The sequence below is a fragment of the Aspergillus novofumigatus genome (genome assembly GCF_002847465.1).
Source record: "Aspergillus novofumigatus IBT 16806 chromosome Unknown P174scaffold_1, whole genome shotgun sequence".
Lineage (NCBI taxonomy): Eukaryota > Fungi > Ascomycota > Eurotiomycetes > Eurotiales > Aspergillaceae > Aspergillus > Aspergillus novofumigatus.
The window spans coordinates 4,336,758-4,352,684 of record NW_020194274.1 but is presented as its reverse complement, the minus strand read 5'-3'; the positions used below and the strand labels follow the sequence as shown (position 1 = coordinate 4,352,684).

The 15,927-nt window shown below is 48.9% G+C and overlaps 7 protein-coding genes and 1 non-coding gene across 8 annotated transcripts; 3 read left to right on the top strand and 5 right to left on the bottom strand.

The window, feature by feature from the left end:
* The first annotated feature begins 165 nt into the window (after positions 1 to 165).
* On the top strand, positions 166 to 3,295 carry P174DRAFT_500908 (Het-C domain-containing protein). The gene is made up of 4 exons (XM_024830999.1): positions 166 to 623; positions 686 to 833; positions 894 to 1,052; positions 1,123 to 3,295. The coding sequence occupies exons 1-4, from the start codon at positions 527 to 529 to the stop codon at positions 3,161 to 3,163; spliced, it is 2,445 nt and encodes an 814-aa protein (XP_024688007.1). The 5' UTR covers positions 166 to 526; the 3' UTR covers positions 3,164 to 3,295.
* Positions 3,296 to 3,446: 151 nt separating this feature from the next.
* On the top strand, positions 3,447 to 3,519 carry P174DRAFT_t15. The gene has a single exon. It is a non-coding gene; the product is annotated as a tRNA-Lys (tRNA).
* A 450-nt stretch (positions 3,520 to 3,969) lies between these two features.
* Positions 3,970 to 5,392, bottom strand: P174DRAFT_383165 (putative TRAF-like signal transducer; the record flags this gene model as incomplete). The annotated part of the gene is made up of 2 exons (XM_024823149.1): positions 3,970 to 4,785; positions 4,808 to 5,392. 2 exons carry the CDS (start codon positions 5,390 to 5,392, stop codon positions 3,970 to 3,972), a joined length of 1,401 nt encoding a protein of 466 aa, XP_024688006.1.
* A 718-nt stretch (positions 5,393 to 6,110) lies between these two features.
* Positions 6,111 to 6,887, top strand: P174DRAFT_417088 (syntaxin family protein; the record flags this gene model as incomplete). The annotated part of the gene is made up of 1 exon (XM_024824572.1): positions 6,111 to 6,887. One exon carries the CDS (start codon positions 6,111 to 6,113, stop codon positions 6,885 to 6,887), a length of 777 nt encoding a protein of 258 aa, XP_024688005.1.
* Positions 6,888 to 7,142: 255 nt separating this feature from the next.
* P174DRAFT_437865 (uncharacterized protein) lies at positions 7,143 to 8,051 on the bottom strand. The gene is made up of 4 exons (XM_024826404.1): positions 7,920 to 8,051; positions 7,621 to 7,763; positions 7,450 to 7,562; positions 7,143 to 7,394 (listed from the first exon to the last, which is right to left on the bottom strand). The coding sequence occupies exons 2-4, from the start codon at positions 7,742 to 7,744 to the stop codon at positions 7,284 to 7,286; spliced, it is 348 nt and encodes a 115-aa protein (XP_024688004.1). The 5' UTR covers positions 7,745 to 7,763; positions 7,920 to 8,051; the 3' UTR covers positions 7,143 to 7,283.
* Positions 8,052 to 8,256: 205 nt separating this feature from the next.
* On the bottom strand, positions 8,257 to 9,046 carry P174DRAFT_437864 (uncharacterized protein). The gene has a single exon (XM_024826403.1). The coding sequence runs from the start codon at positions 9,037 to 9,039 to the stop codon at positions 8,728 to 8,730; it is 312 nt and encodes a 103-aa protein (XP_024688003.1). The 5' UTR covers positions 9,040 to 9,046; the 3' UTR covers positions 8,257 to 8,727.
* A 1,003-nt stretch (positions 9,047 to 10,049) lies between these two features.
* Positions 10,050 to 10,767, bottom strand: P174DRAFT_427603 (DUF4452 domain-containing protein; the record flags this gene model as incomplete). The annotated part of the gene is made up of 2 exons (XM_024825451.1): positions 10,050 to 10,361; positions 10,480 to 10,767. The coding sequence occupies 2 exons, from the start codon at positions 10,765 to 10,767 to the stop codon at positions 10,050 to 10,052; spliced, it is 600 nt and encodes a 199-aa protein (XP_024688002.1).
* A 3,447-nt stretch (positions 10,768 to 14,214) lies between these two features.
* ssn8 (cyclin-dependent protein serine/threonine kinase regulator SSN8) lies at positions 14,215 to 15,680 on the bottom strand. The gene is made up of 3 exons (XM_024831546.1): positions 15,262 to 15,680; positions 14,999 to 15,208; positions 14,215 to 14,950 (listed from the first exon to the last, which is right to left on the bottom strand). The coding sequence occupies exons 1-3, from the start codon at positions 15,419 to 15,421 to the stop codon at positions 14,412 to 14,414; spliced, it is 909 nt and encodes a 302-aa protein (XP_024688001.1). The 5' UTR covers positions 15,422 to 15,680; the 3' UTR covers positions 14,215 to 14,411.
* Between the last annotated feature and the right edge of the window lie 247 nt (positions 15,681 to 15,927).

The window sequence follows — 15,927 nt, the reverse complement described above, 5'->3', positions numbered from 1 at the left end:
CTATGTTAGTCTAAGGCATTACTAGTTGATACTGTGGGTCAACAGAATCAGCTTGCCCCTCCTTGCCCTTGGGTGTCTGTGTTTTGTACTCCCTACGTCGTATTCCATTATTACCTATTGTTTACTGGTCTGGTACAAATACGCTCTGTCATTTCATAAATTTTCAAAAAATAAATAGGGCTGTCCTAGTTCGAACTAATTGTTGCCCAGTAGGCTAAGAAATTGTTCTCGCAGCTGGGCTGATGTTAGCGGGGCAACTGAAACAATAATCCGCAGCTTCAGCTCTGATCTCAGCTGTCATCATCGTCTTCTTACATGCAAACTAGTCAGGCAGTTTCTTGTTTTCCTGTTTGCATCTGAGGACGCCTTCCGTCTGATTGTTTTCTTTCCATATAATAAGGACTAGCCGAAAATTTGAAACCTGGGAGCACGATAGAGATACCCCGCGCTTTCGCCATATTCTCTGGTGCCTTGACGCCGTTTGTCTGTCACCGAGGTACAGAGATATATACACGTTGTTTGGGCCATGGCTCGCAGAATGAGTCTGGGCTTCAACGCCCTCATTGTGGTGGCATTACTACTGGTTTTGCTACCCTCGCAGGTCCATGCCTTTGGTGCTGGCAGTATGTCCACTTTCCCTCGTCTGCTTGATCACATACTGTTGTTCGTTGCTAAAATCAATTAGACATCGCTTCTATCTCAGCTGTTGAAGGCAAGAATTGGCGACATGGCGACATCGAAGATATGCTCAAGACTATTGCCTTTATCAAAGGCCACAAGTGGACGTCTACTATGGTCAAGCGCGTTTATTTTGGAAACTGGCTGCGCGATTAGTGAGTATTTCTTTTCTTTGGGTTGTGAATGCAAAGGCAGTTACTAACTTGCTTCTTAAGCTCTCAGGCAATGGACGTCGGTACCTTGAAGAGCCTTCCCGCCGATACCATCCGCATCCTGGTTTGGATCCTTTCTTTCTTGAGTTTCGGTTATGCGACGGCTGAGTTTGAGGTCACCTCCGAGAGACTCGGAGTATATCGCCCGGAGGAGCATATTGAGTATGTCAATCCCAAGTTGTGCTCGATGCGTCTACGTCTTTGTACTGATGCTTCTGTCCGACTTTTGTAGCAACCCAAAAGACTATGCCGATAATCAGGATGCACGTCAGTACGACGCTCGACTCCGTGGCCCCATCCGCCAGGTTGAACTTGACATCGACCCGCAGACTGGTATGAAGAACTACATCGCGAACGAACGAGGAGACTGGGCTACGAGTACTGCCTACATCAAGTATAGTCTGGCGAGGAGCATCCACTACGGAAGGTTGTATACCAGCGGTGGACACCACAAGGGGAAGGAGGAAGACCTTTGCGAGGCTCTGCGATGCCTGGGTCAAGGTCTACATACTCTGGAAGACTTTGCAGCGCACACAAACTACTGTGAGCTTGCGCTCCGTGAAATGGGCTTTCGAAATGTGTTTCCGCACACCGGCGCAGCCACAGAAATGAATATCCGTGGTCACCATGTGTTTCCGCTCGTGACAGGGACCTTTGGTATGGTGGACTTCTTCCATTCCGTGCTTGGGGAGGCTACAGATCACTTCACCCAGTCAGAGGTCAATGAGATGGATATCGCGCTGGGGGATGCTCAGGCGAATTCCTCGGCTGGATCTCTCTCTGCTTTCACCGGATTGTTGGGCAAAATCCCAGGGACAAAGGACCTCGTCGCCCAGGCTGAGGAGCTCAAACGTCGCTCTGAAGCTCAGCAGTATTCCAACCAGCACAGTGGCCAGAGGACGGGATATGCCCACGAGACATCGCGAGGATTAGATGATTATGGCTCGGCCATCGGTCGCGACCTGGGAGAATCGCTCAGTAGAGCTTCGGGCCCCAGCCAGCCCTCCACCTCCGGAGGCCCTGCTGGACCTGGTTTGCCAGGAATGCCAGACTTTGATCCCAAGAAGACCGTGGCCCAGATCTACCCCATTCTTCAGTTCAGAGATAATGTGGTGCGGAAGCTTTCGTCGATAATTGAGAAGATTCCGGGTCTAGAGACGCTGGTGGACAAGGTCATTGAGACACTGACTGTATTCGTTATGTCACTTCTTGCTCCGTTCATCCGTCCCATCATCAACTCCGCTTCCAATTCGTTACAGGCTGGTTCCTCGGGCGTCATTGATGCCTCTGGCAAGCACCAATTTGAACCATGGACGGATCCTCACTGCACCGACCCCACCCACTCGATGCTTTCCAAGGATCACTTCTCCAACATCCTCAACGAACCCGCTGGTCGAGTCGCCTCAGCTATCCTCAAGTATGTCGCTCCTCGGGTGTTGTACGCCTGGGAGCATCCCGAGGTCCCGGAACAACAGGTCCTGGACGACTGCCTTCGTGTGTTCCACCATCCTGCCCTGCGCGACATGCATAATGAGGCACACCGGACCATGTTTGAGGCCGTCCAGAATTGGGCTCACTCCAGGCCGGACCGAGGTGCAAGCCTCAATGATATTCTGAGCTCTGAGGGTGTCAGGACGGGCAAGAACAACGGCGGCGAGGTCGGACACTCGCATGCCAGCAGCGGCTTTGCTGCATTGGGAGGTAACAAGCCTAGCCATGCCGCTCACCAGCAGCATCCTACCCACCAGCAGCCACATCCCCAGCAACAGCAGTCCTCCTCCCTCCCCTGGGACAAGCTCTCAAAGCTCCCCATTCCAGGCATATCCAATCTGAGCAAGTTAGAGAGTGCCTTCTCTAGTTTCTTGCCGGGCGGCTCATCAAGGGAGGAACGTGTTGAGCATGCAGCTCCCCAGCATCAGGCTCCATTCCAGCACCAACAGCCTGATCGTCCATATCAACCACATGGCCAGCAGCCTTACGAATCACACTCCCAGTCACATCATCCCCAGTACTATCAACCGCCTCCACAGCAGCATCCCGGTGGTGGGTACGGTGAGCCCCATGATGGCTACCAGAGTAACCCTTATGGGGATCAATATGGTCACCCACCTCCGGGTCCTGGCTACAGGGCCCCGGAGCATCAGCACCAACACCATGAGCACCACGAGCATCATCACCAGTCACATGGGGCCAGGGACATCATGGTTATCCCGGGTCAGGCTATGACAATAGATACAGTTCTGGATATTGATGCCAATAAGTTGCGATTGTGAGGAGGGTGGATCGATATATAGATCGATCGCTCATGGCGGGAAATATATTTTGATCTCTTTACGAAGATGACATGTGTACTAGCCTTTCTACCTCCCAGTAAAATTGGAAACATATTAATGAACATCATCAAAAGACGTATTTATTCAGATTCAAACCCTCAACCGGCGATATCCTACATGTGTCGGAATTACAGTATGATCACTATTGTTCAACGGAAAATTCTCGACGGGAATTACCCTCCGTACATAAGGTATATAAGAGGACTGCCTTTCAACAAGCGCCGCCGGGCTAGCTCAATCGGTAGAGCGTGAGACTCTTAATCTCAAGGTTGCGGGTTCGACCCCCGCGTTCGGCTCTTTTTTTGCTTCGTATTTTGCCCCTTGGTATTTTTTTTATCGGTAAACCCTCTTTCCAGCTCCCGCTCTGTCTATAAGCTAGACCATCGCCGTGTTAGAACAAATTACGTATACGGTCCGTGTTATGTTTCTATGAGTCCATATGTCAGAGGTAGATCCAAAACTCCGAACTATTAACAGCTACCATACACGAGCATGCCATGACACGGAGAGGTCCAAGTGCTATTAAGCTCTCACAGACCAGCTGAAGACAAATGGAAAACAAACGACCGCCGATGACGACCAGTCAACTCCGAAAAGAATACTATATACAAGCATCCAGTGCAAGGTGAATGTCAGACGTTGCACAATAACCAAACCGCTATCCAATGTCATGGCTCGTCATAAGAGTATTATATTATATCATTATCATAATTTGCATGTTCAATGGAACAAGCAAGGACAGGAGGTCATAGTTTGGTACCCTCCCGTCCGCTATCGCTCGGTCTCCGGGGTCTGAGCAACCCTGAGGATGGACCAGGCGTAGACGATCCTAGCTGGCCAGCCCTGCTCTCATCATTGCTACTGCTGCCATTATTTCCGCGCATACCAACAGCTCGTTGGCCCTGGTGTAGGCGAGGATTCATCAGCCACTGGATCTGCATGCGAATACTGCTGACAGCAGCATTTGTGTGAGCCATGTCTTCCTTGATACGGAGACACTCATTCATGATGGCCATGCTGGCGCGAGCGTCTAAATCGGTGATTGCATGTGAAAGCTGACCAACTTCTTCTCGAAGAGACTCGTGTAGGGCGAGCAGATATGTCGTAGTGGCGGCATTAGAAGATATTGCACTAGAGTGATCAGCGTGTGAGGGATTACTCGATAGGTGCGGAGGGCTTGATGACCCTGACTGCCCCGAAGAGCTTAATCGTGTTTCTGTGTTCTGTCCAGGAAGGGCATGCGAAGCATCTAGTAGAGTAGAGCGAATGTTGGCTATCCCGTCCTCAAAGATCTCATTTCGCTGCTGAAGATGGCGGATGGTCAATTCCAGAGAGTCAAGCCGGGCATTCTGAGCTTCGAAATAAGGGCCCATAGCGATGAGTGGACAAGTTTGTTCATGTGTCGACAAGTCGGCCCGCTTGACTTTAACGGGGCATCCATATTTGGATGCGGCACATGCATGTATTGCCTCCGGGCAGGTTTCAATATGATCCCTCAACACTTTTCGAAAGACTGTTGTTTGGCAGTCGGGACAGGTTGTTCTCAAGCTGGGGCATAATTCCTTTACATGCTCCTGGATAAACCGGAAAAGAAACACGGTTAACTACAATATAAGACGATCGTCGGGGCATAGCACGAACCTCGTAATCCTGCTCCATCACCTCCTCCTCACAACGAGAGCACTGGTGCAGCTCATGCATGCATTTTTTATCGGGACTGAGATCCTTCTTCCTGGTCTTCTTGTCGCAAAGTGTCCCCGGGCAATCCATGAGCCTATACCCACAATATTTATCGACATGAGCCTGAACATGACCTCTCGGTACAATTTCCTTGCAACCCTCGCTCGAAAATGGGCACTTTACTCGTACGTCGTCGCACATATTTATCAACAGTCGAGGTACATTGAGGTAGACATCTAGGGTCGGCGTGCGGCAGCTCGGACATGTGAAATCATCTCGACCAGCGGCAAACGTGGTAATAGCGGAATTCAGGCATTTTTGACAGAAAACATGGTCGCACTGCAAGCGGACCGGTCGAATAAATGGACAGTGGCATATCGCACACATAAGATGGTCGTCATAATTCGAGACATACTCCAGAGCACGCAGGTCAACGATCTCCTCGCGGTCGCAGCTCGACTCCATCATCAGAAGCTCCTCGAGGTTCATAGTCGGCAAAAGCGTCCGGTATCTGTCACTTTCAGTCAAACGGCTCTGTTTAATAGGCGCATGCAAGACACCGCAGCGTTCAGGTATGGGGGTTATCGAGAAATGATCGTCTCTCGAGTTGCCGTGGAGGTCTGAAGATGAAACGATAACTATGACAGCAACCCATCAGGGTCACACGGTGGCTGCAGTTAGATTGAAGATCTCTGTGATACGTACAAATGCTGGATGAACTTGAGGCTTGCAGACGAGGCGAAAAAGGAATGTTGAGAAAAGGACTGAAACAGCGTCGGATGGATGGAAAGAGGGTGAGGACCAGCGATTGTCCATTATTATTGCGGGGGTAGATGATGCGGAAACGGCAGATCAATCCGTCGCCGGCCGAGAAGGCCTCATCCAGTCCATCATCCATCATTATCAACCACTACCTATCCTCGTCAACAAACGTACCCAGATCGCGACGTTTCCCCCTTTCACTCCCACCGTCTGTATCCACCGTCAAATCGGCTTCTCACCGACAGAGGCCCCTACGTGACCTGTCGCTGACGCCTGCGCCGCGTTCCTCCTTTCGCATTCCATTCCCCGGTACTCAGCCTCAGACCGTCTCCGCATTATTGCCTCATCAGCGCTGGGGTGTCCCGGTCTCATCCTCCAGGCCTCCCACGGTCGTTATACCTGTCACATACCTCGCCCGAATCGGGACCGCAACCGCCGTTTCAAGATGCCGAACCCATCTCAGCTATTCCTCCTTGCTGATCACATCAAATTGTCGCTGTTGGAGCGACAACGAGCGATCTCGCTGAATCTGGAGCCCAATAGTCAGGATGGAGAAATCTCCCGCTCTTTAGAGTCTCTACGGGAAGGCATTGAATCGGTAGAATCGGAAGTATCGCGTCTGGAGGAAGCGAAGGATGATGCCGCCACTGATCTCAAAGACCAGCTCCATCATCTGCAATCACAATATCGAGACCTTTCATCCCAGTTTCACGAACAAGACGATTCGGTCTTGGACTCGGGTTTCAGTAATGTCAAGAAGTCGTCTCCCGACCTGAAACAGCCTATTCCACAGCATCCGCCTTCCAAGTCTGTCCGATTCATGGATTCCGCAGCTGAAGAGGCTGATGAAAATCGTCGCAACCTCTTTCAGCCATACCGCGACTCTCCTTCTCCTCCAAGTCCGGACCACTCCGACATGTCCAACCAACAGATTTTCGACCATCACGCTGAGACCCTCCGCGAGCAGGATGAGCAGTTGGATCGGCTTGGGGAGTCGATCGGGCGACAGCACCAGCTCAGCATTCAGATTGGTGATGAGCTGGAAGGACACGTCGCACTTCTTGATGGCATGGATGGCGATGTCGACCGGCACCAGCGACGATTGGATGGCGCGAGAAAACGGCTGGATAAGATCCGAAAGAGGGCGGGCGAGAACTGGAGTATGATGACCATCATTGGTCTGATTATCATCCTAGTCATTCTGATTGTGATCTTGAAATAAGCGGCTGGCATATATATCCGGATCGTCTTATGGCTCATCTCCCACTACACGAATACTTGCTGTTCTAATATATGACCTGGTGTTTAAGGCGAACATGGCGTCTTGTGTGCTTCTCTGTGGACGTTTGGAACTCCCCCATACATGGTTTCCAAGCCTCCCTGGTGCGTTAGATGGGGTTGTCTTACCTCGAGACAATTTATTACGCTCCTTGACTGATGCTTTATCGATATCCCTTTGTCGTTGATATAAACTGTTGATCTGATAACGTTCATCGTTGCATTCATGGCATATTTTCTTAAAATACACGATAACATGCAAATTCCCATGAACTACTGAATCCCCCAAAACCCGAATGGAGAGTCGCCTTCCACAGCCAAATCACTAAATAAGAGGAATCTATTGAGACTTGTTCACAGGGCCACTCCTGTTCGGCAGATCCTTAGTGCGACTTTGGAGTGATTCGAAGTCCTTATCGTCGCTGTCAAGCTCGCCGCGGTCCGCCTTGACCTGATCTCAATTATCAGTCAATGTTCAACTACCAACGAAATCAATTGGCCCTTACCGATGCCTCACTGTTGCTAGCAAGCTCGCCCTTCCACTTGGCCTTGCCCTCCTTGGTACTCTTCAACTGATCTTGCTTCTCAGCCTCGTAGTAGGAGTCCAGATCATCGCGGTCTGCGCTCTCATATTAGTCATTTGCAAATTGAGGAGCAGATAGAAGGATGAAACTGACTCCGGTCCGACTCCTTCAAGCCCAGGCGAGCGGGGGAGTTGTGGAAGGCCGAGACGGCCCTGTAGCCTGGTCTGATGGCCACGCGGGGGCTGATCGATGCACGTACGGAGGTGAGGAACGACATGATGATGAGGTGTATGACTCTGCTTGGGAGGCTTGTTAGCGTACGCCTTTGCTGCTATATGAGCGATATAGTCTAGTTGTGTGGTGCGAGTAATATCCCAAAGCCGCTGTTCGCCATTGAACGATGGGAGGTAAGAGTATGGAATATTGCTTCAGTATCAATGGCTCTAACCCACCTTCAAGGTGAATTCGTCAAAAGACAAATATTTACTCTGCTTGCGTCGGATATATACTAGTAACAAAAGATGAATGTCACTAAATCAGAAGTGAAGCACACATCAGTAGCGGGAAACGAGACGACTTTAAAAGTAAAAGCGAGAACGCATACGCAACGCCAAAAGAATGCCATCCACCTCGGCCAAGCTTGACTGGATCCCTCGGGACGATGGTAATCACGATAATTATCACTGCAGCAGAATATGTGCTCCCCTGGGTCTTCTCCATAGGGGCAAACGAAAATGCCCACATCTTGCGTGTGGGTGTCAGTGATGACGTCACTGCTACTCAATCGACCAGCCATTTGGGATGGACTGGAGAATGGACGAAGGGAAGTTCATCATTAGCGATAATCTGTCACTCTATCTATAGCAGTCAGTTTGTTCTGGTATGGTAAGTAGATGCTCTTGTAGTCTAGTTATGTCTCTGGCTGAGAGCCATCTTTAGATATGTTCTTTTGCTGTTTAAACTGATAACGGCGATATATCCTGTCGGCCCAGCATCCTCAAACACCCCATCTATCCTGCTCTTTAATAATGTGCAGCGTCTGGCAAGTAACAGTATAGGCAATGACATCATGTATATGGGCCTGGAACTGGATTTCATGTCATGCTCCATGCATCAAGGCCCATATATTGTAGAATAGCCTCTGCAATCCCCATTCCTAGTACAATCTACACACTCTTAACTCCTAGACTTGCCGAAGCTTCGAAATGCAATCGCTCATGCCTTCTCCTAGCTGGTCATCATCGACATCGTTTCTCGCGGCTAATTAATTCCAATGTCGAGGTTTCGACAATTGTTGGACCTAGTTGCCCGTAGCACACACAAATCGGGCATCACATTCTCCTGCGTTGCTAGCCCTTCATACTCCCAATACCAATTACTGATCCGTACGCGGTGGTGACCTGATGCATGCAATCGACCGGCTCCGTGCCAATAACCTTGACCCGGGTTTGATGAAATAGTGCTTTCACCACTGTGCATGGGACGGGCCTTGAATTCGGCAGCAAAGACACGACCAAGGAGAGAAGGTGAGAATGGCAGCTTGAAGAGAGCCTTTTGAAAAGAACCATACATTTGATGATGGTAAGTACTCTTCGGGAGAAGTTATGACAGAAGTAACATCCAACGAACCAACATGGAAGCATAGGTAGAGAAGTTTAAGAAGTGCAGCATCGACCAAGACACAGCAAGGGAGCGAGACCTTTTTTTTCTTGAAAGGTAAGTGCGGCAGGTCAATGGCTTCCAGCCAGAGACCATCTAGGCCAGTTGGTCAATTGCAGCGGAGCAATGAGCACCGCCAGACTCCGACTCTCAATCAATTTACAGGAAGGAGAAGAGAAAATCCAAAGAAGCCAAAAAGAGAAAAATAAGAAACATTTGCAAGGACATATGGGAACAACGCCCGACGAGAGTATGGATGTCACCGACAGAAATCCCAATCAGAACCAAAGATATCAACCCAACAATGCAGACGTATATCGTTTCCGCCTTTCTAATCCCTTTGAAGCATGAGTATTCCGTCCCGCCCAAAAATCAATAACCCCAATAATAAGCAATATCCGAGGATGAATCGGCAAACTGAACGTATCTGACACAGTCGCCATAGCACACCGAACAGAAGCAACTCCGGACCATAGACATGGAAGCGCCAAGCCGCGCTTCTATCATCATCGCGGCCAAACCCCTAGGCCAAAAAGAATAGCTTTCCCTAACCGGAAGATAAAACAAGGTATCGTGTGTGAGTGTGAAAAGAATGCAAAACTAAAGTCGAATCGCAGGCGCCGTCGCTCGCAATAGGATGAAGCATAGCAGAGAATCTAATAGAAGTGCTGTAGGTCGTCATCGGAGAAAAGTGTATATACAGAAGACACTAGTTTATCCTCTTTAGGTTTCTTGCGCTCGTAAAAGAAACTTCGGTTGAGTCGTGATAAGATGCGATGGCCGTATGGAAGTAAGTACCAGAAGAATTATAACCGGCGGTTAGGGAATCGCGATGATGCAGAAGCTGAGACAGCAGAAGAGAAAACATGTGCCATGACCGGAGGTCTCTGTCACTGACATGGCGACCGGGCAGATAGCAGTCATCACCACCGCCGCTGAGCATTCTGCATCGCACCAGGCGAAATCGACGTGGGCGGGCTGGTCAATGTCATCCCGGTGTTAGGATTGACGATGGGAATGACTTTGCGAGTGCGAACCGCCGACGGCTGTTGGAAGCCCATATTAAGATTACTGGTAACCCCTGAATGCACGAACGAATTGCTAGATGCGGGAGACAAGGAGATGGACGGCGTGACCTGTTGGACAGGCTGAATCTGGTGCTGAAGAGGAGACGAGTCGGGAGAACCGCTAGAGAGAGACGACCGATCCGAGGAAGCAGAGTGAATTGAGTGTAGCTGTGATTTCGAGTGTTAATAAAATGCCTCGAACTTTAGCTGGTTGGAGGGGTCCTAGGCGCTCGGCCAATGTCTCGAGGGAACGGGAGGTCCGAGAACCGGGCTGTCATAAACATACATCGTCCTCTGTAAGGAGACCCGGACAGAACTCCAGGTCGTCGTCCAGGTCGAAAGACCGTCCAGCTTCAAACCGTGCGCGGAAGGCAGTCACAGCAGGGGCTTCGGCAAGTTCTCTCATACTTTTCACACCGCGGAATTGACGTTGAGCATTCTGAGAGGCCATCTTTGGCCCTCTACGGGAGCGGCCATTATGATGGTTGTTCGATGATGGCATGTGGCTAGTAGCACCCTGATGGTGATGCTGATGGTGATGCTGCTGGTGATGGCCGTAGAAGAAGGTAGACATTTTGATGTAATCCGTGGTGGCGAATAGAGGGACGGAAGTATGTTGACGTTACTGACTCAGTTTTTCGAGTTGATTTCAGAAAACAAGCACAACTCGATACCTGAAGACAACAATAATGTTTTCAAAGGCGAAAGGAAAGGGTATAGACGGAAGAGGACAGTTGAAATGCAAGTATATAAGACAAAAGATACAAAGGGGATGTAGTAATGATAGTACTAAGGAAGAAGAGTGGGAGTGAGAGTGAGAGCGAAAGGTCGGGTCGAATTTGTGTTTTAGTTGGTTGTGGGATGGGGAATCATGAATCGATGGGCGGGACAAGAGGTAGAATAAGAAGAACCGGGAGCGAAGGAAAAGGGAAGTCGATGCTCGGAGCGGACGGAGGCAACAGGCCAGGAGGGGCTGCAGTTGTTTTGCTGGGGCTGAGTGAGTCCTCAATCCTTAGGAGCTGGTGGAGCCCTTGCAAAGGCAGTACCAGATCAGTACAATGTTTACCATACAGCCAACCTGGCATGTAATAATGAAGTCAGTCCTGACGAGGGATTGTATGGTAATATCTTCGTTCCACCTTCGGCGCTAACAAGGTCACGCAGCACTCTTAGGGCAACCAGAATCCAACCAGAATCCAACCAGAAGTCCGTCCGCGGTATCTGAGTGGCAAGGTGGGGACTAGGAAGCGAATGGTAATCACTTAGAGGGAGCTACAAGTGGAGACAAAACAGCCACTTTGCATAAAAGCCAATAGTATTGCTTTAATTTTGCTAAAAGCGGTTAGTAAGTCGCCCTAAGTGACGTCTTTTTAGTTACAGGCTAAACTTATTATGGTAAATTTATTATCCTCCCGGTCTCTGCACTGAAATCTGGGTTTTCTTGATTGGGCTTAGCTGGCAATCCTGGGGTCGATGTTACGGAGTGCAGCTGTGGACGGCAAAGACCAGGAGAATTAAGGTAATATGTTATTCTGCCATTTATTTTCCTGCTTCCAGGTTGGTATGTGTATGACTGTAGGTATGAGCATCAGTAAAGTTTCTGCTAATAACTGTTATTCGTTAAATCCAGAGCCTGAAATGGTGCAGCAGCATCAAAAGGTACTTTGGCACTCTCCTCATGTAGACTTCGCGGCAGTCAGTACCTGCGCATGGGCTGCGCTGATGGATGTACAGGTACCATTCTGTAGCTTTCATGGAAGTTTTAGATCCTAAAAGCTATTATTGACGTCTGTTATTGTCCTTTGACTATTCTGGACGATTAAAGAAAGGAGAGAGAATGTAAGGTAAGGACCGTAAGGTACTGGTATGAGGTCCATTTCCGAAGACAGACAGGCATGCGTTGCAACTTGCAACCCAGAAAGCAGCAGCCAGCAAACGCCATTAACCCTCGATATCTGCGGGTAATGATTGCACTCCACCAATCCTTTGTACCTGGATTCGTGGCCGTCATGCTCGGCAAGGTACCATGACTTAATTTCACTCGAACCGTGCCATCTAGTCCTGGGGTAGCCTTAGCCTTGGATATCTGGTCAACAATAACAATGTCTGCGCATGCAGACAGACATTGTTCGCCGGAGATCCAGAAGGAACCCTTTTGGCACCAATTTGAGATATCCTATATGTCTTAGAGGAGGTCTTGAGCGGGTACCTTGCTGTCTAAGTAGATTCGACACAGCTCTTCCAGGCTCGAAGCAGGTACCACATTCCTTCCAGAATCGGATGGGATTAGCTGCCGTTGGAGTTGACCAACCATCGATAAGTGTTCATGATTCGTACAATCGACCCAAATTTCGAACATGCGTCTTGTTGGTAACCAATATCAGAATACGAAGAAGATCGTCGCAAAAGGTTGTACGGGGTTCTAAAATTAATCAATGCCCATCCTTGGATACTCCATAGAGAGAGATGTCTCAACTGATAAGAGCAGAGAGAATCGATTCTTCGAACAGAAATGTGTAGAATCATGCTGATTGTGGCAAACAGAAAAACATCTTTCCATGGCGGCTAATGAAGCACTTCACAGTGGTATATCTGCTCAAAATACAAACGGAGTAGGATCATGCATGCCATCGGACCATACAACCCCTCTCCTCTCCTTGCGCTAATGCACATGGACTCCTGGGGATCAGGATGCGTTTCTTCTTGTCTCTCCTGAGTGCATGGTTGGGCACCAGTCTCATTGGTTATTGGTGCAAACGCTCCCTCCTGCATAATGCATGAGCTGTTAACATTTCAAATTTATTAAGTCCATGTTCTCAGTGATGAACTCGGTCGCGGGTAACTAAGTGTAGGGACTCTCCAAGTACTCCAAGATCATCTCACCGCTTCTTCCATCATTTGATTTGGGAGTCTTACGATGGGAGTTTCAGCCTTCCTAAGGCTCTTTATTGAATGTGAGGGGTCCCAAGACAGGATGAAAGAGTTACCCCTCACACGGTTCAAACCTTGTTTGCTATCCTGCTTGTACTGCATATCGTTATGATCAATCCATGGCGATTGTTCACTCCATCCCTCTCAAATCCAGCTCTGACGTATTCGAGCCAATTTAAGGTGACACAGTGGGAGGTATCCACCTGTTTCATCAGAGCTCAATGCCATCCGTTTACTTTCCATGGCGGATGTCCATCAAGTCGGTTCTGTCGTTCTCAACATGCGGCCTGCACTTGGACACTGTTGTTCTTACACTAACAGAGCAGCTACCCTGATTCAAGATATCTGCGAACATAACTAGTATTTTCCGGATTCGCACGGCCTACGCTTCTACTGCTGCGTAGAAGGGGCCGCATAAATGTGTTCAACTCGAAGCAAATATTCTCAAGGACCATCCAAGGGTGATTCACACGTCTCACTGCCCTTCGGGGCGTTTTCAGCTCGGGAAGATGACAATCGCGATGGCAGTGACGGAACATGATATGTGACTGAAAGCGCAGCATCTTGTCAATGATCTTCTGAATGAATGAGTACTCCCTGTTGGCGGATCACTGGCTAGCGACCATTGAGATACATGGTCTGCTTCAGCTAGCAGTTGCACTCGATCAGCCAACTAGGCTAATCGCTTCGAATAGCCGGAAGAGCAGCCATTGGAACCAAATGAAGATACCAACTCCTTCAGAGAGTTGTGGGAGTAGAAGGAAACTCTTTAGTAGCAGTTAGCAGGGAGGGAGGGGAAAGGAGGCACTTTCCAGCTCTTCAAGATACTGTAAAGCTAGCAGGGTATGTTCTAGTGGTGATCGCCTACAAAGCAACAAGTCCATAAGGGCGCATATAACTTCTTCTTATCCGCCCTGTGAAGGCTAGGTGGCTTTAGTACGACGGAGCAGACGAAAAGCCCTGCTTTCCACACCCTGGGGCCCGCAAGTGCTAGAACATTGCTAAGCGAGCCACGAGATGATCTTAATTTGCATACCAAAAGCTATGGGCTAATCATGTCGAAATGAACGATATCTTTGAAATAGGGATAGTGAGCTTTAGAATCATTTTACATACTTGCGAGTGAGCAAGTACAGAACGAGTTTGTGGGTATATGTCCACGACCTGCTAAATGACCGAATAACAGAGTATGCCAAAACTGCACCTAGAACATGCAAATGCAGCAACTGAAGACCTTGAACGCCATTTCAATGCCCGTGAAACTAAGATTAAATGAAGACTTTATCGTCATTTGTCCAGATTTTTGGTTTTGACCATCCGCCCAAGTAGCTCCTTGCAAGTCTTCTCGCTGTACTGCTCCCAAACTTCATAAAGAGACACCAATTCCTGGGTGCACTCAATGACACCTTTGATGTCGACTTCACTCTCAGCAAGCCAGCTGATGAGTTTCTGTATTTTGGGAGGAGGCCCGGAACCAGTCCGGTCTCCTAATGCAGCCAGCACATTCATTCCACCATCCCTCATTGCGCCGGCGAGGACGGGCGCCGCAGACCCGTGGAAATTCCCCGAACTTGGCTTGAAGACGACTGCGACAATAATAGCCATGACTGCAATGACATGAGGGGCATATAGGAGAGGTAGGTCCGTCAGGTAGTGATCATTGATCACAGACCATGCAAGAGCAACCTCATCCGACGTGAGTGACAGTTCGGGCTGAAGCTCTGATAATGTTCGATATGGATGGTGCACAATGAGTTGCGAGTTCATCTCTGATATCAGGGAAAATTCGCATTCGCCTAGTTTTGAAACATCCGGAGTAATGAATTCTGATATCTGTTAGCGATGGTATGCAAACCGCAGGTCGGATGCTATACCTGGCCAGAGGCTCCGGGCTTCACCGACAACAAAACGGATATGTTGCGGACACTCTTCCATTTTGCAAGAGAGATAAAAAGCAGTCGTAAGAACGAGGTACGGGTTTGTATGCCTGATCTCATTCTTCGTATAGAATCGCTTGATATACACTTGAGCGGTTGCAAGAGCTTGCTGTCTGGTTGACATTCGCTTTCCAAGCTTTATAAGTTCTGCTTGTAATCAGCCCAATCCTATTCTTAAGACACATATATGACTCGCTTACGCTGACTGAAATAGATATTGAGTAGTCTCTGGTCCGGTAGGGGGAACTGGGAATGAGCAACTTTATCGCTTTCACGAAAGATTTCCCGAATTTCCGCTAATTTTTCTCTTGTAAACAGCCAATGTCGACGCTGCGTTGACGCCCAATAATTGGCCGCCATCTCCGAATCTGTGATCGAGCACCTGAATATTGCCTTATTTCTTCAGGTTGATAGATTCATCATGATGGCACTAGGGACAACTGATATGGGCATATCACTCGTAACCAGAGACCATATGGGTCGACTAGACACAGTGGAACAGCACAGACAAAGCTGTCTCGAAGGATCACTTGAGCTCAAGTATCCAAAGAACGATTCTAGGTATATCAGACAGCAAGAGATCTCGCATGCCGACGGCATGCAGTTCATCTAATATGCCGTTTCGAACATGTAATCGGGGGTGGAATCTTTCCTAAAGGGGACTAGTAGGGTTGGGCCCTCTGGTCCCGTGAACCGGGCCGGAACCTGCTTTTCTTCCGGCTGATGTCGTAAGGAAAGCAAATCATCGCGGCTGGATTTCTCATGGAGAGTTGTGTTGGGCTTGGTTTCATTAACAACTGCAATAATAATGCACAGCATATAGCGGTTTTTTCTACATATTGCAACATCCACGGTTTCGATGCACC

Coding starts and splice junctions, on each gene's coding strand:
- P174DRAFT_500908 (XM_024830999.1), top strand. CDS start 527: ATGGCTCGCAGAATGAGTCTGGGCTTCAACGCCCTCATTGTGGTGGCA. Junction 834..893: donor GGAAACTGGCTGCGCGATTA/GTGAGTATTTCT, acceptor TTGCTTCTTAAG/CTCTCAGGCAATGGACGTCG. Junction 1,053..1,122: donor CGCCCGGAGGAGCATATTGA/GTATGTCAATCC, acceptor CGACTTTTGTAG/CAACCCAAAAGACTATGCCG.
- P174DRAFT_437865 (XM_024826404.1), bottom strand. CDS start 7,744: ATGTCGTTCCTCACCTCCGTACGTGCATCGATCAGCCCCCGCGTGGCC. Junction 7,563..7,620: donor CTTGAAGGAGTCGGACCGGA/GTCAGTTTCATC, acceptor ATGAGAGCGCAG/ACCGCGATGATCTGGACTCC. Junction 7,395..7,449: donor CTAGCAACAGTGAGGCATCG/GTAAGGGCCAAT, acceptor AATTGAGATCAG/GTCAAGGCGGACCGCGGCGA.
- P174DRAFT_437864 (XM_024826403.1), bottom strand. CDS start 9,039: ATGTATGGTTCTTTTCAAAAGGCTCTCTTCAAGCTGCCATTCTCACCT.
- ssn8 (XM_024831546.1), bottom strand. CDS start 15,421: ATGGCGGCCAATTATTGGGCGTCAACGCAGCGTCGACATTGGCTGTTT. Junction 15,209..15,261: donor CAATATCTATTTCAGTCAGC/GTAAGCGAGTCA, acceptor GATTACAAGCAG/AACTTATAAAGCTTGGAAAG. Junction 14,951..14,998: donor AGCCCGGAGCCTCTGGCCAG/GTATAGCATCCG, acceptor AACAGATATCAG/AATTCATTACTCCGGATGTT.